This window comes from Lethenteron reissneri, chromosome 9 (assembly GCF_015708825.2).
Source record: "Lethenteron reissneri isolate LAM-NWPU_2019-01 chromosome 9, ASM1570882v1, whole genome shotgun sequence".
NCBI classification, from domain to species: Eukaryota; Metazoa; Chordata; class Hyperoartia; order Petromyzontiformes; family Petromyzontidae; genus Lethenteron; species Lethenteron reissneri.
Window position 1 is genome coordinate 4032770 of NC_083787.1, and position 24971 is coordinate 4057740.

At 48.1% G+C, this 24971-nt stretch overlaps 2 protein-coding genes across 2 annotated transcripts; one reads left to right on the forward strand and one right to left on the reverse strand.

Moving 5' to 3' along the window:
• The first annotated feature begins 91 nt into the window (after positions 1-91).
• On the forward strand, positions 92-14742 carry LOC133340448 (cytochrome b5-like). Its single transcript, XM_061548700.1, has 5 exons — positions 92-430; positions 9690-9818; positions 10401-10454; positions 10964-10992; positions 13193-14742. Exons 1-5 carry the CDS (start codon positions 293-295, stop codon positions 13302-13304), a joined length of 462 nt encoding a protein of 153 aa, XP_061404684.1. The 5' UTR covers positions 92-292; the 3' UTR covers positions 13305-14742.
• CLEC11A (C-type lectin domain containing 11A) lies at positions 14535-24448 on the reverse strand. Its single transcript, XM_061548699.1, has 4 exons — positions 24253-24448; positions 19783-19930; positions 17551-17742; positions 14535-16200 (listed from the first exon to the last, which is right to left on the reverse strand). Exons 2-4 carry the CDS (start codon positions 19922-19924, stop codon positions 15800-15802), a joined length of 735 nt encoding a protein of 244 aa, XP_061404683.1. The 5' UTR covers positions 19925-19930; positions 24253-24448; the 3' UTR covers positions 14535-15799.
• Positions 24449-24971: the final 523 nt, after the last annotated feature.

Sequence of the window (24971 nt, forward strand, 5' to 3'; positions counted from 1 at the left end):
CGCTGACACTCAGTGCGTCGTGACGACATCGCGTACGGATCGCGACCCGACGCTCATTGTACGCGATGACGCGTACCACCTACGGCTCCGTTCCCCAAACGTCAGCGTTGGAGGGGGAAGGTGGGAGGATTTGAGGAGAGAAGCGGCCAACACGAACAAGGCGGAGGCAATCGAAAAGCACGTAGCGGCTCCCTCCCCCATCGACGCATCCTCCCGCACCCGTGCACCACACATTTAGCTTCGTCCAAAACTCGACAGAGCAACGTCGGCGCACGCGGAGACAATTCCAGCGATGTCTGCGAGAAGTGGAAGAGAGGAGGAGGCACCGAGGTTGGTGTCCCTCGATGAGCTGCGGAAGCACTGCACCAGCGAAAGCACGTGGATCGTCTTGCACGACAAAGTCTACGACGTGACCAGTTTCCTGGACAAGGTCTGTTTGCGTGGCCGAGCTCCCAGCTGTGTGTGTGTGCGGGCGTGCCTCTAGGTGGGCTCAGCCTTAAGCGCGTGTAAAACTACTGCACTGCGTGGTACTGTCTCGCCACACCATTGCCTCGGCTGTGGAAGATGTTGGCGAACAGCACTTGTCCCAGCAATGTATTATTTTTTACTACCGTGCCAATGTCTATTGAACGGCATCACCACATGGGGTGGATGTGATTTGTGATGTTGCAGCAGCTGTGTGCAGTTTGTAATCATATAAAGCAAATTGTATCCTTTTCTTGGATGCAAGAAGGTATGTTGTTATCTTCCGTGCTGTATCAACGTTTGCAATGTGATCTAGTTATTAATACTACTGGTAGGAACCTCCTGGTTACACCAGCCCACAGGGGATTATTGTGTCCGTCGTGCAGGGAGGGGCTGGGTGAGGAGGGGCTGGGTGAGGAGGGAGGGGCTGGGTGAGGAGGGAGGGGCTTGGTGGGGAGGGAGGGGCTGGGTGGGGAGGGAGGGGCTGGGTGGGGAGGGGCTGGGTGGGGAAGGGCTGGGTGGGGAAGGGCTGGGAGGGGAGGGGCTGGGTGGGGAGGGGCTGGTCACCCCGTGGTGCCCTTATAAAACTCAACGTTTAACCTACTCACGCCGGCTTGTGCCCGCCCTCACAGTCGGGCATATTTGCGGAATACACCACGCCGCCGTTGACCCTGCAGGCCATTGACCGAGCAACCCAACGTTCCTACACCAGCTCCCTCCGCAGGAATGTGTAAAACATTCCGTCCGGTAACTGCCCTGAGGAGCTTACTTACACATGTACTGTGATGCGTGTTTAAATTTCACAATTGATGAAAATGTATATGCATTGTGTACGTTATATTGCATACATTAACATAGATGTCAACCCATGCGGTTCGCCCCGTATTCTTGTACAGGGAGATTGAGTTTTCAGTTCCATACGGCGAACAGCCGTTTTAATACGGGTAAAGAAGATGTGTTTGTGTTTCTCCCTTGTGATGGAACTTTGTAGGATGAACGTTGCGTTTTATAAGGGCACGGGGTCTGAATTGATCTGTAATAGGAAGGCGCTGATAAGGGGTCGACAGGTATGAATTCAGCCAGTTTCAATCCACTGCTGAATGAAGCTGTATCTTTGCTGGCAATTGTCATGTAGTTGTAACACTCCATATATTGTTAGATCATCCCCGCTTATGAATATCAACCATATACTCCACACAAATTACTGTGTGCACTTACTGCATATATCACGTGACAGTACATTGCTGACCAGCGGTTGTGAAGTATGGTAAAATTATTTTAAAAGTACGCCTTTTGGCGTCATCTGGTCCAACACCAATGGAGAATAGGCTCTAAGAAAAGCTGTCTCGGGTGTGGACCAATCAACTTCAAGGACAATGCATATCATTATCATCATCAGAGTTGTTTCTTTTTGTTTGCATTTTGACTGCTTGTGTTGTGGTTATTGCAAACATCATCCCTTGTATAAAGGTGTCAGTTTTTGTACCATTTAAAAGGGTAAAAACCTATTACTATACTTTATTTTAAAAGGGTTGTAAATGTATTAGTGTGCTTATCACAATAATTGTATGATGTGACATTTAAAGTTAGTTTGTGCAACAAGTTCGGCAGATCTGGTTGATTAAACTGACCGAGTTCCGTAATTTAGATTATTTCACTGCTATAAATGTCCACATGATGATAAGCAACTCTGTTGAGCTGTCATTTGTGGCAAGGTCGCTTCTGAAAAACTCGCCTTTTGTCCGTCCAAGGACTGGTGTATTGCAGTAAATCTGAAACTTGCAATCGAAAAGCAGACCACGACGTGGTATTCATTGCGTCAATTCGTGTGCAATTCGTAAGGGCGCGGTGACAGAGACCTATTTCATTTAAAGATTATCATCCCTTGTTCATTACGACGTCCTTTTTACTTCGATGTCTCAATAGCGTCACGCACATCACGTGACGTGAGGGCTCTGCCTTTGTAGTGAGGGCTGGAAGTTGACGCCCAGAAAGGGGGAGGAGGCGCCACTGCCCCCCACGTGGAGTGACGTCAGCCGCTCATTATTATGAATGGAGGGGGGGGTGCATTTGGAGGACGTCACCTGCTAATGAATATTAATGAGGGGGGCTGGTCGATGTGGAGTGACGTCACGAGCGTTAAGGACAGACACTCCTGGGTGATTATAGTAGGTATAGGTTAATAGCTCGGTGAGCTTTACCTGGTAAGTAAAACATTGTTTCGTTTTATTTGTATACTTTTTTTTAAGTGTTTTAAAAGTGATTTGTTTACTTCTCTTATACTTTGCACTCCTTCCGTGTCTGTGCATTGTTGGCTGTTGTAACGTTCTGCCCCGCGCCTACTGGACATCTGTGAAAACTAGCTTCATGGCTCATCGGATTCCTCCAATGTCAATACATATTTTGAGTCTGGATCGTAACCTCCAAGTATCACTTTCCTGCCGCTCTCGCTGGCCACACTGAAGACATCACACCGCGTATTTAAGGCCCAAGACGGAAGGAAATTTTCACAATTCTGGCAGCTGCCTGATGATGCTGGTTGTAGCTGTCGGTGAAACAGAATGAGAATGTGTATTTATACTGGAGGCATCCGATGAACTATAAAGCTCTTTTTCACAGATGTCCAGTTGGGGCGGGTCAGAACGTTACTTCAACAAACAATCCAAAACACGGCAGCAGTGAAAGGTATAGAAAAGTTAAGCGACTCACTCGCATGTGGAGGGATAAACCGGAGAGACCCGGAGACACACATTCTCGCAATCGTGGGGAGAACGTGCAAAATATACATTCGGCGTCAGGGTCAAGATTGAAACCACGACCTCCTGTGCACCAGGCGAGGTAGTCAACATCTCGCCACCGCAACTGGGCAATCGCATGCCACTCGACGGCCCCTCTCGTGCGTTAGCCCTCTTCCAACTTGAGAGGCAGTGTTTGGAGGGCCGCGTGAAGGTGGGTGTTATTTCCTGTAATGCGCGTGCACGTGGTGATTGGTGGTGGTGGCCTTGGTGATCTGCAGCAGTTGGCCCTCAGATGCCAGCCACTACATCTAGTATTTGCTATCGCTTCCAAGGCTACTGTCTGCCCTTGGGGTGAGATTCTGTTCAAACGGGCAAGGTCTTTTTTCCCTTGCCATTGCTTGGACAGTGTGTTCCGTGTTGCATGAGAAATTGTATTTTTTGTGTTTTTCATATCCACAATCCAGTCATCATCATCATCATCAGCCACGATCTATCCACGACTGGATTGAAGACCTCCTCCCCAAGTCGTCACCACCCCTCGTGGTCTCGCGAAGCAATAATCTGGCGAGCGCAGGGGTCGGCTAGCTGCGCCGCCGTTGCCTCGTGCGGCTCTTTAATGACCACTTTGTGACATTTTTCGATTTAAAGTTTTCGTGACTGCAGGGATTCTCAGGTGGAGAACAGGTCTGTCGAGAAGACAGAGTCTGAATGTCTTCTCGACAGACCTGTTCTCCACCTGAGGACGACTGCTTGTGTTGTGGCCGAAACGTCGTCATAATTATTTTATTGTGTTTTATTTTTATTCCTTTATTATTTCCATTCTACGTGACTTTACCGAAAGAACCAAGAAGATACTTTGTGACAGTTATTTATTAAGGACAACCACCGTATCATGGAAACTTTTTGCCAGTACAGTATCGAAGTGTAGTGACATAAGAAGGGAGGGGCTGCTGTAGGCTCTGGGTTCCCAGGTGGGTCCAGACGCGTAAGCCTCTGGGCGCCAGGCACTGGGTTCCCAGGGGGTCCAGACGCTTTTAAGCCTTTGGGCGCCAGGCGTTGGGTTCCCAGGCGCTTAAGCCTTTTTGGCGCCGCCAACGGGGGGGGAGGCTGTGTGTGCTCTGTGGGATGTCTGGTGGCGCACACGGCCCCACCCCTCGTCGGACCAGGCATAAAAGGAGAGCTCCCTGGACGATCGGGGCCCAGTTGTAACTCAAGACCCAAGACCCACGACCAGCCATCTGAAGACCCTGGGATGCTGTGAGAGCCAGCGCTGGGACTCTGGAACTCCCGACTCTACGACCTTGTGAGGGCGAGCGTAGCCAGAGTAGAGTATCTAGAGTATCTAGGCTGTGTAGCTAGGCTGTGTACCTAGGCTGTAACAGAGTATCAGGACTGTTGGAGTGTTGTATTGTAATAAAGAAGTTACATCTACAAGTGTCTCCGGAACCCGTTACATTTGGTGTTAGAAGTGGCTATGGAGACAAGAAGTAAGCCACGTACCTTCAGTCCTGACGGCGATGAAGAGGAGCAGGCAGCGATGGGGCGGCCAACGCCGGCCGACAGCGACGCTGCACCGCCGGCCGACAACAACGCCGCACCGCCGGCTGAGCAGCTGTCTGCTCCGCCGACCGTCCCCTCTCCAGCGTCGGGAGCAGAGATGGAGGAGGCGCTGCTTCGCCTCGCAGAGCTGCTCTGCGCCACCGCCTCCCTCCTGGGCGAGCTGCGGTGCTCGCGGCCGATGGCGGCGGGAGGGAGAGAGGCGGCGCGGCGCTCGCCCGAGCCCAACGCCGCCGCCATTCCCCCCACGGATGTGAGAGATACTTCCGGGTGTGTCGTCACTTCCACCAGAGGAGCAGTGACCGCTGGGAGCGACGTCACTTCCGGGCCCAGCGTGTGCCAACCCGACGACGCCGCGTCATCAGCGCTGCGTCCCTCACCGCCGGGTGACAGCTGTTGGCAACCTAGCATACCGCGTCATCAGCGCTGCGACCGGACAGTGAGGGCGCCATTCTTACTGTAACCAGCGCCGCAGCCGGCACATGGACCGACTCGCTGCTCGCCGCCCCTGCTGCTCTGGCCAAAGGTTGGAGGTCGGGAGACCAGGCCCCTGACACTTCGTACATTTTACGCGCTCCGGATTAATGATTTTTTTGTTGATATTTTCTTCGTTGTCGTCGGGGAGTCGTGACTGTTGTTGGGTAAACTGTGTGGAGCTTCGCCCGTGAGTGTTGTCAATGTGTGTGCGAAACTTTGCTTGTGATTGTTAACAATGTATGGTTTATATTGAGCTTTGTTCGTGATTGTTAATGTATAGCTTGTGCTGTCATTGTTAACGATGTATATACTGTATGGGGCATTTATCTTGAGATGGTGACATGCTGCCAAGGATTTGGAATTGTCATGCTGGCTCTCAAATATCTTGGGGTGCAGATCCTGACCAGGATGGCCCAGCGGGTGTTGCGTGTCTAACACGAGAGTTGTGGTCCCGTCATGCTATGGCTGACGGCTTGACCTGACAGCCCGGAGATAGAGACACTCCGTGGCATGTCTAGCCTAGTGGGCTGTGTGCTCACATGGCTCGGAGAGTGTGGTCCCGTCATGCTATGGCTGACGGCTTGACCTGACAGCCCGGAGATAGAGACACTCCGTGGCATGTCTAGCCTAGTGGGCTGTGTGCTCACATGGCTCGGAGAGTGTGGTCCCGTCATGCTATGGCTGACGGCTTGACCTGACAGCCCGGAGATTGAAACACTCCGTGGCATGTCTGGCCTAGTGGGCTGTACGCTCACAGGGCTCGGAGAGTGTGGTCCCGTCATGGAATAGCTGACGGCTTGACCTGACGGCCCGGAGATTGAAACACTCCGAGGCGCGTTGAAACAGTGGGCTGGAGATTCGTGGTGTTCAGGTGTAGTTGTCCCGTTACGTTGGGACTGTATCCCTCAGTTGTTAGGGTGCATGTTGTGCAGGGAGTGAACAATGGGTCGTCTCAGATCGGTCGGTACAGCTATATGCTGCGATGCGAGTCTTGGAGAGAGGTTGGGTCTCAGATCGGTCGGTACAGCTATATGCTGCGATGCGAGTCTTGGAGAGAGGTTGGGTCTCAGATCGGTCGGTACAGCTATATGCTGCGATGCGAGTCTTGGAGAGAGGTTGGGTCTCAGATCGGTCGGTACAGCTATATGCTGCGATGCGAGTCTTGGAGAGAGGTTGGGTCTCAGATCGGTCGGTACAGCTATATGCTGCGATGCGAGTCTTGGAGAGAGGTTGGGTCTCAGATCGGTCGGTACAGCTATATACTGCGATGCGAGTCTTGGAGAGAGGTTGGGTCTCAGATCGGTCGGTACAGCTATATGCTGCGATGCGAGTCTTGGAGAGAGACTGGGTTGAAGTCCCCCCCGATATGGCCGACGTGCGCGGTTTTAGGATGGAGACGCCACGTTGGAAACGCGGGGGGTGCAAACGGTTGACATGCAATGTCGGTGGTGGTCTTCATTGAAGGCTGCTGGGACGCAAGCACGGGATGCCTTGGAGATGCGGTTCGCGCGTGCGGCCACCATTTATGGACAGGAGCAGGCAGATTTATTTTGGTTGTGTCATGTAAATTTTATATATTTAAAAATGTAGATACTGGAGCAGCCCTGAAGTGCGACTTCTTTGCCCAGTACATGGGTCGGCCCTGAAGTACGACTTCTCGACCCGGGACGTAGACAGACGTCCGGATAAGTGTGTGTAGAGGGATGCTCAACATGTTGGTCTTCGCCTTCTCTCCACCTGACGGATGGGAGGCTGGCAGAGTGGTGTGGATCCCTGCCATCTATGCGGTGGTTGTGTGATTTCGGTTCGATTACCGGTGTTGGTTGTGCATCCAACGCGTCGGAATCTGTATATTTGTTGTTAATTCCCCGTTTTCTATGCGGATCCCGAGGAGGGCTAGGTGTGCCGCGGGTCGTTTGTTCACGTGTCATTGCTTCACCTTTTTGTTGATTGATGCTTGTATATAGTGTAGAGTTGTACAGGTTGGTTATGTTTTTTATGGTTGCTTTCTTGTTCCCTTTTCTTTTCCTGTTGAGGCTCGCATATTTTTTTCTCTCTCTCCCTTTCGTTAATTTAAACTTTCTAATTATTGACAGCCGGGACGGCTGGAGGCTACGTAGAGGGGGGTAATGTAGTGACATAAGAAGGGAGGGGCTGCTGTAGGCTCTGGGTTCCCAGGTGGGTCCAGACGCGTAAGCCTCTGGGCGCCAGGCACTGGGTTCCCAGGGGGTCCAGACGCTTTTAAGCCTTTGGGCGCCAGGCGTTGGGTTCCCAGGCGCTTAAGCCTTTTTGGCGCCGCCAACGGGGGGGGAGGCTGTGTGTGCTCTGTGGGATGTCTGGTGGCGCACACGGCCCCACCCCTCGTCGGACCAGGCATAAAAGGAGAGCTCCCTGGACGATCGGGGCCCAGTTGTAACTCAAGACCCAAGACCCACGACCAGCCATCTGAAGACCCTGGGATGCTGTGAGAGCCAGCGCTGGGACTCTGGAACTCCCGACTCTACGACCTTGTGAGGGCGAGCGTAGCCAGAGTAGAGTATCTAGAGTATCTAGGCTGTGTAGCTAGGCTGTGTACCTAGGCTGTAACAGAGTATCAGGACTGTTGGAGTGTTGTATTGTAATAAAGAAGTTACATCTACAAGTGTCTCCGGAACCCGTTACAGAAGTATGAAAAAATAGGGATAGGTTTCACCCTTTCTGGCAATAAAGGAGGAGGTGTTAAGATGTTTAAACGCCAAATAGAAACCTTTGCCAAGGAATCAAGTCTGCATTGACCACACGTACTTGTGGTGAACAAACACGTGGCTCTGATAATTATGGATGCATTGTCTTTGAAGCTGATTGGCCTCCGCCAGAGACGGTCTTCTTCATGGTCTTGATTCATCACCAGTGTCAGATCAGAGAACAACGCTAAAAGGCGAACAGTTCAAAGACAATGCACGTATCAGAGCATTTATAGCTCGGGGCTAGGAACTACCTAGTTCCACCAGCCCACAGGGGATTATTGTGTCCGTCCTTCGTGCATCCAAGAATGGGAGGGGTGGGGTTGAGTGGAGAGGGGAGGGTGGGGAGGGGCTGGGTGGGGAGGGTGGGGCTGGGTGGGGGGTGGAAGGGAGGGGTGGGGCTGGTCACCCCATGGTGTCCTTATAAAACTCAACGTTTAACCTACTCACTCCGGCTTGTGCCCGCCCTCACAGTCGGGCATATTTGCGGAATACACCACACCGCCGTTGACCCTGGCCATTGACCGTGCAACCCAACATTCCTACCAGCTCCCTCCGCAGAATGTGTTTAACAGTATAAAAAAAAATAAGAAGAGGTTTTATCCTTTCTGGCAATAAAAAATCAGATGTTAAGATGTTCACCACAGTCTCATATTCACATGCTCTTGAAGTACGGTATTGAGTTGTTTGACTGAATTCTGATCTAGCGGCGAGTTGACCCCGTTGTGCCATCTCTGCGGGGTGGGGGCACGCTCACCCCGGTGGCTACCGTTCCGTCACCAGCCTTGACCACCGGCCATGGTCTCTTCCAGCTCCACGTGCTGCCGAGGCCAACTTGCATTTCCCGTTCACTTTTAACGTCTTCCATTTCATGTTAGTTTTTTTTAGTCCGCATTGTTTAAGTGCGAGATATCAAGGTGCTATACAGGAGAGTGGGGGGAGGGGGGAATAAACTGAAAAATAACTTTGATGGGAGAGTCGGGGTAGCCTTGTGACGAAGATGATGACGGCAAGGCTCCAGCAGAGTAAGAATAGGCGATAAGGCTTTTGTTGGGAAGGAATTCTTAAGCGGAGGAGGAGGAGGTCTCGAAAAGAAGGACAACGTCGATAACGCAGACACAGGCGGCAGGAGTTGCAGACATCAAAGGTGGCAATGGAGGAGGTGCCTACATTAAGTGGAGGTTGCATGTTGAAGAGCCATGTTGTGATAGTGATACACCGATTCACCATTTATCAGTTATTACGTCTACGATGCATGCATCGAATTGATGAAAATGAAATGTATACTCTTCGATTCTTTCGGTAAGGTCACGTAGGTTGAAAAATAATAGATCACGACGTTTCGATAGCAACACAAGCCATCGTCCTCAGGTGAAACAATACAGCAGGCGGACTGCTGTGGCAAGAGGAAATCTCCTCGACCTAGAGGAGGCCCAGGACCGGTTCAGATAATCGTCACCAGTGTCGGCCGTGAGCGGGAATTGAACTCGGTCGACTCAACCTCAAATGAGTGCGATATGGGACCTATCAAATGAGTACCTGGTGTGGTGTGTAATCATCGCCACTGGGGAGACAAAGGCGGCCGGGCGTGTTGTTGGCCACCCACCCCCTCGTGTGCCGTGCCGGACTTCATAGTTGCTCACTAACAGCACTTGCCCCAACACTGTTTAGGCTATGTGGGGGATCTTTGTCTTTATACGTGTACGGTGGTGGCATGGCGTCCTCTCAGCACCCAGGGGGCACGGCCGTCCTGCTGGACCGCGGAGGCCAGGACGCCACCGACGTGTTTGAGGACGAGGGCCACACGCTGGACGCACGCGAGCTCGCCAAGGGATTCGTCGTGGGCAAGGTTCACCCGGTGAGCGACTTGCACGGGCGTCGATGAGTAGTGAAGTGTAAAAAAAAATCAAATCGTTAGATCGAAAATAAATCCACACGCTCGCTCGCTCGTCGGTCTCGACGTGGTCTCGCCCAGCCTCTGCTTCCGTCAAGCTCCCAACGAATGCCCCTGCTACGTCCTAAACTGCGCCAGAAATGAACCCGCAATACCTTGCTGATCTTATCAAAGGAGCACAAACCATCACGCATACTCCGGTCGTCTTCGCAGCCGCGCCTTTTGGGTACACCGTCGAAAAAAGACGGTAACCTCATCGCGCGCTTTCAGATGCGCTTCTGCGACCGTCTGGAACGCTCTTCCTTCCGACATTAGCAAGCCACTGGAGTTATGCACTTTTGAATTTTGATTGAAAACTACAACAGCTTTGTGCTTGGTTTGTTGCCCTTCCCCCGCACCTCTGATTAGCACGGTTGGCTACGTACGGTGCGAAAGAAGTTCAACATACTTGCAACTACAGCGCAGCGCTTAACATTTCATTTTATTTCATTGCAATGTGCGCATCCCATTTGAATTCACTTTCCCCGGTGATTGTTTTGTGTACAGAAAGACCTAAAAATCCTGGAGAAGGACCGAGCCGTCGGTTTAAAAGAATCTAAGGTAAAACCAGCGAGCACCAATTCAGCATTATATATATATCTACTGTATATAATATATGACATTTCTGGCAGTGGCCCTTCTTGATCGCAAATATTTTCATCGAAAGGCCATTGCCCCAAAACATGGCCTATTATATGTATTAAAAAATACTTTTAAGGCAGTGCTATTGACGAATGTGTTTATTTTTTGTTATTTGTGCTTGTGCACCGCTGCCAAAGCAGTGTCACAAAATAACTTATTTAATTCACGAATATAGCCTTCTTATTCGTCTTCGTCAGGCCACCAATCAACCCCACGTCTGATTAATGGAAGCACGAACCCGCCACGCTTGCTTGCTGCAGTGTGCTCAACGTTCTCGGATGCCTTCACGTTTTGGTAGCAGATGAGGCGAATGTTGTCTCGTATTTTAGACAATACATTTACGGAAATTTTGATCGTCGTCATCGTTGAGTACATGCCAGGGTGATCTCATTTGTCTTCAACTGCGTCTGCCCCCCCCCCCCCCACAGGCAGACAATGTTGTACAACAAGAGTCAAGGTATGAGTTTCAAAGACACAATAAGTACTCTTAGTTTTTTCGGTAAAGTCACGTAAGTAAAAAATGAAATAAAAATTAATAAAAATAAAATAATAAAAAATAAAAAATCACGACGTTTCGGAGGCAACACAAGTCTCCGTCGTGATTTATTATTTTATTATTATTTTATTTTTATTAATTTTAATTTCATTTTTTACCTACGTGACTTTACCGAAAAAACTAAGAGTATGAATCCTTGCAGTCACGAAAGCTTCAAATCTAGAACACAATAAGTACTTTTGTTGCCATGTGCGTGACGTGTTAGGCTATAAAGCCCTCCAGTGTACTTACCCAGTGTGTGGTAATAGCGCCATTTCATTGACATCACGTGCTTTGTATAAAAATTAGCGACCCCACTCGCAAATATTCTGACCATCCCTTTCATCTCGTGGGACAGCAACAAGGTTATATAAAAACAAGTTTTTAAACCCTTGATTCCATTGCATGCTGGGACACTTTTTTACGGAATACCCAACTTCGTGTCATCAGTAACTGTTGGTAATTTATAGACGGCGCAATATGGCCAGCTCCTGTCATATGATGTGATTTCTTAATGTCTGCAGGCAAAGACACACGCGCATACTTTCTCTTTGAGGCTTCATCGCGGAAGCGTACGGCATTGTGAAGCGTTATAAACTAACAACCTGAGATCGATTCCTGGCCATGGCTCACGGCAGTGGAGAGTTAAACCCTCAACCGGTCTTGGGCCCCTTGATGAATCCACACTGACCAACGTGGCGTGGGGAGGTCATCATCCAGCAGTGGATTAACTCAGGGCTGTAAGATCAAGTGGCAGTTTTTAAAATCCGTTTTGTACAAAGAATATGGTCGAACACTCGTCATTTTTGTTTGTCATTTCATTCTTCGCCACAATTTACAAAACTGCACAACATATTTCGCACAATTCTTCTCTACGGTAAGGATACATGGCACAATAAGTGTCAGTCCACTGCTGGATGAAGGCCCTTTGCTTCATTGGGATTGTGCCATGTGGGTGGGTGTGTGGTTTGTCAGGATTTATGATTTAAGTATCTGAACCTGCTGTTAGTTACTTGCACTGTACTACCACCTAGTGGAATATTTCAGTATTACAGTTGCTGTTTTTTTAGATAACCTGCTGATGAGACGCCAACATTTCTATTTTCTGCTAAGCTGGGTTGGCATTCGTTCAGATTAAGCTGTTGAAGGACGATACATATCATATGGATAACTCATACGTGGTATTTCGATTCATATATAAACAGGCTGTTAAAATATGACCCCAAAAAGGTCGCATTTACTCAGTCGCTTTCATACTTGGCAGGGTTAACAACACATTGTTTTTATTTTGCCCTCCCCCCAATTTCAAACAACATAACTTTGAGGATCCTCCTCGTGACCCCCACAGGCCTCCGTGATCTTAATGGGAGTAAGGCAACCTCTTCTGAAAGACTTTGTGCCCTTACCATTCTACATTAAATTGTGTCTACATACACAAATACGACTACTACGCAATGCTCGTGCGCATTTTTTGTACATGCATTTTGTTTCTCAGTTCATGCCTAGTTTGCCAAGTGTGCTTTTCTGAGTTAGGCCGCACTACTACGGGCATCTTCCGCAGGCGTGTGACTGCAAACATCTGAGTGTCAATGTGCTTAAATCTGCCAAACAGTTGAATTATCCATACCTTCACCTACCAATCATATCCGCTGTCATGGGAATGTGGAATTTCCCACCACTCGCGTTGCCGGGGGTGGCAATGAGTGGTTACTCATGAGCGAGTTGACGAACGGGTAGGGGAAGTTGGGCAGAGGGATGGTGGAGTTAATGATGGGGAAGGGAGGGGGAAGTGGAGTTGGGGTAAAGCGAGGGATAATCAGTGAGTGAGTTTTAAGGGAAGAACGAAAGATAGACGATGAGGCTGATTGTTTGACGTGCAGGAGGCAGTTTGTTCCAGTGTAGGGGGGTCGGAAGCGAGAAAGAACGGAATCGTGATTGGGCACAGGGAGGAGGAGGAACAGAGACAGCTGGGATTGTTGTGAACGAAGAGGGCGAGAAGGGGCATAGGATCAAACGGAGTAATCGAGATACGTTGGGGCGAGACCACGGGAGAGATTTGTAAACGAGGGGGCCTGCCTGGCGTGACCCTCCCCGCCACCGCTTCTCTCCGTGTGTGGTGCAGGGCATTCCCTGGGTGGGTGATCCCATCGCTGCTGGTGCTCTTCATCTCCATGCTGTTCCTGTGGCTGGTGCCGAACCTCTCCACTTCGGAGTCAGAGCCGGAGCAGCAGTGAATCCTACATCGCTAACTCCCCACGCTCGGTGACCTCCCCAGAAAGTGAAAATCCGCCGCCGTGTCCAGTGCCGGATTAAGCTAGTGTAGGGCCTGTAGCGTATGTTATCAAGGGCCCTAAATAAATAAAAAACACATTTTAAACTTGCACAGTAAAGTAATTGTATTTTTTCATTTGCTATACAGCCAGATAATACGACCAATCGCTAACCTTAAATGCCCAGTCGTTCATAAAAGTTGAAGGCGGTATAGTACTATAGTAATAGAGCAAGTACAGAATCACTGAATCGGAATTGATAGCTTGAAAGCATTTAACGCGGGGCCCTGGAAAGTGCGGGGCCCATAGCCACTAGCTGCTTTTGCTACTAGGATAATCCGGCATTGGCCGTAACATGACATCTGTCTCATCTGTTGAACCACGGCAGCCTCTTGTTACTGAAGTCGTGTGCTCAGAAATGGCCTTAACCGTTGTCGATGCTGTTGTGATTGGGTTATTTTTTATAAGGTGGTTGTGCCATACGGGTGGCAGGATGCCTTCATTAATATCGATTTTCATCATCAAGCGCACGATACATGCATCAAATTGCGTGTATCAAAATCTCTATTTTTAGATTAGAATGTCGTATTAAATGTGTTCACATCTCGGCTGCTGCCACGAGAGGCACTATCATTCACTGCCAGATTAAACAATAGAATGTAATCTATATAAATTCTGAAGTAATTGGTGGCGAGATTCATTATACAACCCGTAGTGCTCTGTATACTAATAACTATTGGGTTGCGGTTGTTCAATTGTTGTTTGCTGTTAAGGAACACACTTACATCTGTTGTGACAGTTTGTCAATTTATAGTGTGAAACATTGCAGTGATGTTGTCCGGTAAAAAATAAGTTGTACCAGAAAAAATGTTGGTGTATTAATCATACTCTTTGGTTTTTTCGGTAAAGTCACGTAGGTAAAAAATAAAATAAAATAAATGAAAACAACTAAATTAAATCACGACGTTTCGGGCTACGTGACTTTACCGAAAAAACCAAAGAGTATGAATCCTTGCAGTCACGAAAGCTTCAAATCTAGAATGTATTAATCATGTTTATGGACGCTTCATGATGACAACAATGCACAATAAATCATTTTGCAATGGAACGTAGAATCAGAATGCGGATAAGTTGATGCATTCATTGTAAAGAAAAAACATGCACCGAATAACAGCGTCGTGGTTTGAACAAATATTCAGTCTGAAGCCAACACAGTTTATTACAAATGGAATGAATGGACAGTGGGGAGGCGTATATGCGGATGGGATACTCGGTGACCTTGAACGTAACGTCTTAATTTGTACTGTTACCATTTATAAAGGTGTAATGCGTGTCCAAGGAAACATGTTGAAGTAAAAAAACATCACTTTTGGAAAGCATTGGAATAAAAACGTCACAAACATCACGATATCAGTGTTATATATTTGTACATATCTAAAAATCCTATACTCAGTTACGAGCTCAAATCCTATGATGTACTAATCACTAATCGGCCTACGTTATGACCGACTCTAGATCGGTTTATTTGCAAAAGTAACATGTTATTGCGATATAGGTCGTGTAAAATAAGATATAAGTAAAGGTGTAGAGTCGGAAAGACAATCTACAGGCCAAGCCAAGAAAGAAACCCCACTTTACTGTGGGATTTATACTGGATGAGAGTACAGATTCAACTAGAGCAGACTAAATGAGGTTAACACTACATCTGCATATTTCATAAAATGTGTGCCATAATTCTGCAGTCCACAGGCAACGTGCGAGAGATTGGAGCAAATGCATATCAGCCGACACAAAATTGGGGGCAATGTTGAACAATTTTTCGTGATAGTTTCAAGATCTCGGGGCCTGATTTACGTTAGCTACTTTATCCACCAACTCTGCCACCTTTTTGGTGGAATTGGCTATCGACTAATCGGAAGCTCTTCCCAATTCGGCAATTCACGGCGGAGGGGGGTGGGGGGGCCAAGGCGATTTCACATCAAAAAGAGCTTATTCTGATATTAATGTGGAAGGGGGAGGGGACCGAAGTGGGTTAGGGTAAGAGCGGAGTTCGGAAGGAGCCGAGTGGAGGTGGAAAGTTTCTGCTGGTGTGCTCGTAATCTCCATCCTGTGACATTTTTGTGGAATTTCGCCGCTAGATTTAGGCGGGGCGCCCCTTTTGCTGCTCTTAAGACTGCGTGAGAAGTGGCAGAATGGAGGCAACGCACGTGGGTGATTGTGATCGTGACCGTCATCACGACGATGTTGATCATCAGCATGACAATGACGATGTTGCCCATGCTGCTGCCGCTAACGATGAAGTCGTAGCAGAAGACGTCGTATCATCGGGAAAGCCTCAATTGAGTTGCACCTCGCCCCTGGTATTATTGGACTACCTCCACCTCGACCTACACCTGCCACACCGGACCCCCCTCCCCTAACTCCCACCCAACAATTCCCGATCCGCGCGCGCCCGCGCATCACACGTCGTACATGCACATGAACAGGTGGCGCCCGTCGCACGAACTGTCCCACCAGGCGCCGTCGCCGATGGTGAATCCCACGCAGTTCTCGGCGCGACCGCCGTTGGGCTGCAGCGCCGGCGGGCCGCGGTGCCAGGGAGCGTAGACGGCGCGCGTCCCGTCGGCCACGTGCAGGTAGACGCCCTCGAGGCGCTCGTCCGTCACGCCGATCCACACCAGCCAGTTGCCGGCGACGGCCGTCTGCGCGTAGCGAGCCAGCGCCTCGTTGGTGCCGGAGTCGCGGGCGGAGGCGAGCTGCCCGCCGCCGGCGCGGCACGCGGCGAGGGCCTCCGGGTGCGAGCGGTACTCGCGGAAGAGGAGGTAGCAGCGGCCGGCCAAGCGGCGTCCTCGCACGCAGCCTGGGGAGAGACGCGTTGGGAGCCGTGACTGTGTGTGTGAGTGCATGGGGAGCGGTCGTGTAGCGGTTAGCGCTGCGCTGCGCTACGAAACCGGCGACCCGAGTTCGATTGCCACTCACGGCTAACACCGGTGACGATTATTTGAACCGGTACTGGGCCTCCCCTAGGTCGACTCAGCCTCAAATGAGTACCTGGTGCGGTGTGTAAACATCGCCACTGGGGAGACAAAGGTGGTTGGGCGTGGTGTCGGCCACCCACCCCCTCGTGTAACGTACCTGCCTTCATAGGTGCTCGCTAACAGCACTTTCCCCTACAGTCTGTTAAGGCTATACGGGGGATCTTTGTCTCTATTGTATTGCTATCCTTCCGTTGAATTGCTATCACCCTCCAAAACCACTGCCTATGTTTTTTTGTGGTAATGCTGCCCCCTACTGTGCAGGTCATAGGTCACTTGATGAGTTGGACTCTTACAACTAATCCGAATGGATACTTCATCTCATGATACCTCACCTGGTATGCAGGAGGTCGTGGGTTCGATCCTGACTTTGACGCCTGTATATATGGAGTTTGAATGTCTCTCTCTCCCCGTGGTCGCGTGGATTTTTCTTTGGGTCTATAAATTTCAGGTTGCTTCGAAAAAAGAGCTAGATGGCTGGGCCTTATGGGCCGTCCATAAATGACGTCACGTGATTTTGGACGATTTTTGACCCTCCCCCATCGTCACACGGTGTCACAAAAAGTCAGACCCTCCCCTCAAATATAACGTCACAAAGCTCTGCCCCCCCCAAATAAATAAAACATGCTTCAAATCGCTTTAAACTAATGTCATTGTAGTGCGTATTTAATGTGCCTCTGCACTCTGATGTTGTAGGAGAAAACATTTATTAAAACGTATATTTAATTAAGTAGAACGTGTTGTCTATATTTATTTAAAGTTGCGCATTTTGATGTGACGTCACATTTCTCAAACCCCCCGCCCCTCGTCACACATCGTCACAAATGTCTGACCCCCCCCCCCCCCCCAGGTGCGTGACGTCATTTATGGACGGCGCCTTACCTGGTACCATAAAAAAAAAGTTTAGTTTAAAGTGTAGGGATCAAATTGGGGGAATGACAATTTTTTGTTATTTATCTATAAATTGTGTATACTTTACAGACTTTTCGGTTTCTTTCTGGACTGTGTGTCCTTTCCGACATATATATCACAAAAAATTTAAGACAACCAATCTAAATTATTCTTACATTGAGCACGTCCACCAAAGCCTTTGACAATTAAGGAGGAGTCAGAAAAAAAATAACCACCAAGCAAAACGATTGTAACTCGTCAAGACACCGTAACAATGTACTGACCCACGAGACGTCCGATCTCGCGCTCGTGCCTGGTGGACAGCGACGTGACGTTGGCGAGGCCGCCGTCGAGTTCGCTCAGCTCGGCGCTGGCTCGCTTGCCGCGCCTCTCCGCGTCCTCCAGGCGCGCCTCGAGGCGCCGCACGACGGCGCTCAGCTTCGGCAGCTCACGCTCCTGATGCTGCAGTCGCTGGTCTGCAAGGCGCGGGCAAAATTCAAGAATAAACTCCTTCAAAAATTGTAAAAAATTAACCCGTAAAAACAAAGTTTTTCACTATAAATCCTTTATATGCGTGGCATCGGGGCGGCTAGAGTCCTCTCGTTCTCTGGCTTGAGATGGCTGCCACCTATGGGTCAGATGAATGGCTGCCACCATTAAGCAATTGGTAATTAAATATAATTTATTTTTTCCTAAAAAGTGTCAAATTTAGGAATTTTTTTCACGAAAATACATTGTCACGCACAACGAGTCTGTGTGCAAAATGTCAGCTCGATTGGATCACGGGAAGTGGGTTAAAAAACGACCGAAAGATTTGCACGGTCGTAAGCGCACAAGCAAGCAAGCAAGTGAACTTAATATAAAGGATTTAAAAAGATCCACAGTACGCCCACGCCACTATTCCAGTTGGTATCTTGTGTAGGCTCTTGCAATGGGTGTGATCTGCGTACGACAAATGTCCGGAATAAAGCTGGGGTTTTTGTTGTTGTTGTTGTTTCTTCTCTCGGGTTAGATTGCGTTAAGTATAAATGCGTCTCGATTTAAAGCTTTCGTGACGGCAGGGATTCATCTTCTTTTATTTATTATTATTTTATTACTTCCCTTCTACGTGACTTTACCGAAAGAACCAAGAAGATATAAATGCGTCGTTAAACTCGCCGTCACCAGCCGACGCAGCCAACCGAGTAAGGTTCGTCACGGAAACGTAACGTGCCACAAGCAGTTACTACTTGAGCACACCGGTGCGTTGGAGAGTAAACCCCACGACATTTACAATTCGAGAACGATGTTTTGCTGGTGATACCAAACCAGCTTCATCAGGCGATGAGCCAAAAAAACATTATGATGGATAATAGTGGTTGCCAAAGCTTACGTGGTAAATATACAACAACGAACTCATGGCAACAACTTTTAATTATTTCTCTAAAACTGTATAGAAGTGTTTTTATTTATTTAATAATGTGATGGCTCTTTGGGTGGCAGATTTGTGACTGGTAGGCGTCACCTGTTAATCAAATATACATTCAGTTGACTTTGACGAATTGAATAGAGAAGTGCATGAGTTGGCCAGGTGGTTTCGAGAAGTCCACTTCAAAGCGCTGAGCCAGTGTAGCTTTGAGACCGAATTTGAGTTCAATACATTTCCGAGGTATACACAATCTTGACTTTAACTGCGTCATAAGGCGCCGTTCAAAGAGGAGCAAATACATTGCGTTTATGTATTTTTAAAAGATGGGACAGTCAGTCATAGGCAGGGGAGAAGAGATCTTAAGGCTGGGCCTCATAAGGGGCAGGAAGTCAAAAGCACGGATGGCTGCTTCGAGAAATGAAAACAGATTATCTCAGCTGCAATGCGTGCTGTGTGCCTTGTGGTGCATACGCGTGTGGCTTCGATAAGGAAAAAAGCACTCCACGTACTTCTACGATTCCCACCTTAAATTCGCACTGACAAGCATTGGTGAAGTACTGTCAAATACAGCGTGCGGAGGCCCTCCACCGGCTGGAGATTGACAAAAGGGCTGTTACGTCTACACTCGCGTTGCACATGCCACATGCCCGTGTTGTACTTCCACCGCGACTTTAGCGAGCGCATTGGCACTGGACAGAGGAAAGTGGAAACATAACGAAATGTGCGGTCGACTCAAATGGGCTTATCTGCCCATGGATCGTGATGACTTCCACCGGTGGCATTGTGTGGTTGGCCATGGCTTATAGTGCAAACAATTAAATGGGAGTTAACCCCCCACCACCCCACCCCCCCTATTATCAAATTTCACCATTTTCATAACTCGGCACCCGGACCTATCCGCAGTTGCTCCAGCACACGAGGGGGTGGGTAGCCAACACCACGCCCGGCCGCCTTTGTCTCCCTAGCGGCGATGTTTACACATCGCACCAGGTACTCATTTGAGGCTGAGTCGACCTAGGGGAGGCCCAGGACCGGTTCAGATAATCGAATCGTCACCGGTGTTGGCCGCGAGCGGCAATCGAACCCACACGCACACACACACACAAACCCATTTTGAGGATGAGCTCCTGAAGCCACTCTGGGACGTTGCCCTCCATGGCCAAGTCCTCCACGTCTCCAGAGCCCAGCCCCAACAGGGAGGGCAGGAGGAGCAGCAGCAGCGCCCCTCTGTGCTGTGCCTGGCCCCACATCCTTGTCTGTCGAGAACCCGCAGGAAAATGAGATTTTGGCATTAATTTGCAGGTCATGCTCATAAATATTGTTCCGCCGTGATGGCGGGGAGGAGGCCGTGATACACTCACTCATCTTACACTGACTCACTCACACATCATACACTGACTCACTCACACATCATACACTGACTCACTCACACATCATACACTGACTCACTCATCATACACTCACTCACACTACCACTGACTCACTCACACATCATACACTGACTCACTCACACATCATACACTGACTCACTCATCATACGCTGACTCACTCAAACATTATACACTCACTCACACTACCACTTACTCACACATCATACACTGACTCACTCATCATACGCTGACTCACTCACACATCATACACTCACTCACACTACCACTGACTCACACATCATACACTGGGAGTATCATGCTGCCAGCTATGGCTGCAAGTTTGGTCGTACATGTTATGTATATCGTTTATTGTTAAATTTGAATCACAGTTCCTATGATTACTGTTGTTACATTGTTTTTATAGATTAATTTTGGCAATTTCGAAAACATATGGTTAAGCCAGCGTTGATAATAATACGGTGGTTTGTTTTTTTTGGAAGATTTGCTGGTTTATCCAGGATGTTTCTGTTCCGCGTCGTCGCTTTAAGATGTTCTCTGGTCATATTTAGTTTGTTGCGGTTGCACCCGACTCAAGAGCCGCATGGCTCACAGGGCCATACCTAATAATTGAAACTTGAAAACACCACAGCAGGAGCAGCGGCGGCCAAATGTCAAGCGTTACTGCAAAGACTTGTGGCTCCAATGGCAGATGATTGATAATACTTCGTTGTAAATGAGTATTAAAGCACCGTGTTTGGAAGCTGCGTCGTGTTCAGCATTGTACGCCTACGCTCCCATTGTCTCAGCTACTGGCCGTCACCAACCTGCAGCACTGACCAGTTTGGTAAAGTACTGAATGGTCACATGACCCGCATGATCTGCGCAGTGGGGAGGCCTTCATCCAGCAGCAGGCTCACACGGGTCTGCACAGGAAATGTTTGCACGCATCAAGTTCGCAACGCTGGTTTTTGTGTTAGCATTGACAGGGCCACGTCTTGAAGGCAAACATCAAGCGTTGCTGCCAAGACTTGTAGCTCAAGTAGCAGATTATAATTGATGTTTGTAAATGCGTATTAAAGCACCGTGTTTGCAAACAGCAGCAGCAATTGTTTTACGACTGCTGATGAGACCCAGCAGGTCGAAACTTGGGGCGGAGCGATATTTATTCTTAAGCTCACGACACTTGCATCGAATTGCGTGTGTTTTTACTTGTGTATGTTGTTTATACAGGAACGAGTTTACGTCATAACAGCTGCCACTAAAGAAGCTGCCATTTACAGCATTCCGAGTATTCCACACCGAGTTGAAGTTAACAAAGAGTTTGCTTGTTGCAATACATTCTACTGGATAACATTGCTTATGTTCATCGAATATGCTGATGGACAAATGTAGCGTAATTCATAGGTGCAACAATGGTAGTATTGGTAAACTAATTTTAATACGCCATGGCTGGGTTTCAATTCTGGGAGAGTGACATGGCTTTCTTTAGCGAGGACATTTATTTTACTTGCTCTGAAGATTGATTCAGTTTTTGCTGGACAAAAAAACCCAACATGTACAACATTGGAAGGCTTTTGGGAGAAATATGGTTCCACTTACACCATCACTTGTGAAAGTAAAATCTTGGCATCTGACTGATACGCTGCGTAAATGTCGAGTTGTTATTTGTGTATTCTACACTCGTGATGAAACACATGTACCAACACAACGTATTAAGATATGCCATATTGTTATTGCCAAAAATGTTAAAACTTTGCACACAATGACTTGCAGTAACTCACTTCCAGTACAGTATAAACATGGCACTGTACTGTAGTTTAAAGGGACGCACGTGGAACTTAACATTGGTTGTGGATGTTCTTTTCTGAGTTTGTACACTCGCTTAAAAGCACCAAATGAGTATTGTTGTGGCATTACAACTTAAATCATCTGATTTGAAAATCCTTTAGCATTTTTTTTATTTAAAGCTTTCGTGACTGCATGGATTCATATTCTTAGTTCTTTCGGTAAAGTCACGTAGAAGGGAAATAGAGCGTCTATCATTATTTAACGATTATCGCCTACTCAGTCATTCCCCGGCTTGCTGATATACAGACCGTCTAGTCTACAGCATACTGGATATATGTGACAAAGAGCTTAATATCTTATCGGATTCGCCCAGTCTAAGTACATAATCTGGTATGCCTACATTATTGGGAATCCTCTATCATTATTATCATCATCAACATCTTTTTATTCTGTTTGTCTTGTTAGGTGTATTGTCGCCTTAAGCTGCTACTCCAACACAAGTCTCATCCATTAGCTGTCATTCCTTCGACTATTGTTTCTCCGATTTTTTTTTATTCGACCAGATAAGGCCCACTGAGCTATGTAGCTTTTTTTCAGAAGCGATTTCGCCACAAATGGTAAGGTCAACGCAATGGCTTTTCACGTTGGACAATTTACAGCAGCCTAAAATACTCGAAACGCATGTTTAAAAATGTGGAGGGAAAAAAACCGGAGGACCCGGAGAAAAATCCACACGAGCATGGGGAGAATATGCAAACTCCAAATATAGAGGCGTCAGGGTGAGAATCCAACCCACGACCTCCTGTATACCAGGCGAGGTAGTTAACATCTCCCCACCATGGCACCGCAAAGCTTGCGTACTTTGTTTAGACATTCAATGGTATGTCTATGATTTGTTTGTTCACCAATCCAGGGTGTGTGTTTTCCCTTTCCTTGGGCAAGAAGTTGAACTTTCGAGAAATGCATTACGTATAAAAACATAGGGTCCGTGAATGATGCCACATTCTTACAGATTTATTATGCTGCAGGTTTACAGTCCTGTATAGTCTACTAAATGTTCACTTCATCCTTGAGCCAACCAGGGGTGCAGAATGTGAAGCACACACACACACATCTGTTTTCACTTGAATGCGCCTGTTTTCAGACTTTTTGGAAAATAAATTTAAGCAGGCCACGGTCGTTCAAAGAAACTCCACAGACATTAGTCACACTTTACAAAAGAACATGCAGGAGTGGTTACATTTACTCCGCTGTTTGAGCGTCTATCAAAACGCTTTCCTAAAATCAACGTCATATATTTTTGAACGAATAGTGCACCCAGTTATGTATAAATACTCTGAGTATTTTTTTTATTTTTCATATGCCCTTTCCGTCATGCAATATGTGGACTCAGGAAATTGCGAGTGCTTGCATTAGGGTTGGATGTAGCATATGCTGCAGTGTTGACCCTGAATGTGATTCTGCTCTGCGTGCTTCATGGAAAATGTCCCATTTCTGCGGCACAGTGGAGGTTTGTCTTGAGATGCCAGAATACACAGCACACCGATGGCTCGCAGTGCTGATACATACTCCGATTCTGTACATTCCTGCACCGTTACACCGCATGAACAATTCGATTGTGTAGGGTACAGACAGTAGGAATAATAACAATTGTTTATAGCCCACACCATGAAACACATCTATACAGCCTCTACTGCCGCCTTGCATTGGTTGAAGGGCCTTAATATTCAACCGTGACACCGATACAACGGGTTGCTTTCTGCTCCCATCCACCTCCCCATGCCTTACGAAAGATCAATAAGAATTGTCAGCCCTTTGTCAAGGTAGGTCATGTGGCTTGTTTGACCATGACTGTTTGACAGTGCTGTTGTGCTTGTTGGTGAACCGGGGAAGAAAGCACCGGTTCGGACATCAATGGGCCAACGATGTTAGCCAGTAATCCCTGGTTCTGTACGCGTCCAATACAAAGGACGGTACAATATGTATAGAGAATGCAACGTTGCATTACTTTTGCTTCACATATTGGCTGACTTCAAGCGAGTTATGGAACCCTTAGTGATACTCTACATATTGCAGGAAACATCTGGATAATTGAAAGCTATACTCCTTAGGCATGTATATTACAAATTCATGTACACTTTAAGTTTAAATACTGCAACGAATATAACACATTACGGTAGAATGTTGCTTTGTTTACAATAGCCAACAATTTCCGCATGCACAATTTGTAAACAGTCAATTACGTGATTATAGGTGGTTAAGTGTAAACATGCAATAATGAGCGCAAATAAACGTAAACAACGGAGTTCAAACAGGCAACAGACACATGCACATATAAACACTATGTGTGTCCTATAGCCCATGCAATATAGTAGTCGTCGGTCCATGCATAAGTCACGATGAGGACATGCATAGTTCACCCAAGCAAAATCTTCCTTGACACTGCCGCTGTTGTCTTGCTGATGTGAATCCTGCTATTCCTCTTGCTGTTATACTCTTGGTGCTGTTGTTGCCAATGCTGCTCTGCTACTAAAGTTTGCTAAGGCTGCTGCTGTCTTCTGCTGCTCCTGCTGCTGCTTCCACTGCTGCTGCTGCTGAATGAATGGGAAATGCTTCCAGCCAGCTCAGTAATCCCACACCCAGCGAGAGACTCCTCCCTCACCAGAGGACAGCCAACGTTGACCGCCCTCAAAGTGGCACCGCTTACAGCAGGAGAAATGATGCCGGGAATAAGCGATTCTTAAAACTGCGGTCGCGTTTTCCGGAACGCTGCCTAGGTCGGCTTGGTGTTGGGGGATTTGCGGCGTAAGGCACTACCACGAGAGTGCACTGTGCTTTAGCATCACTCTCTATCAGGGCTCGGCAACCTGTGGATCCTGGCCGCGTGCGGCTCTTTCTTTGGCCCTTTTGACTTCCCCCTTTGCGGGCAGCCGTTCACAACAACAACAAAAAACCTCTTAAACATAATTTAATGTAAAGATAATACTGGTAGGAACCTCCTGGTTACACCAGCCCACAGGGGATTATTGTGTCCGTCCGTCGTGCAGGGAGGGGCTGGGTGGGGAGGGAGGGGCTGGGTGGGGAGGGTGGGTCTGGGTGGGGGGTGGGAGTGTGGGGAGCGGCTGGGTGGGGAGGGGCT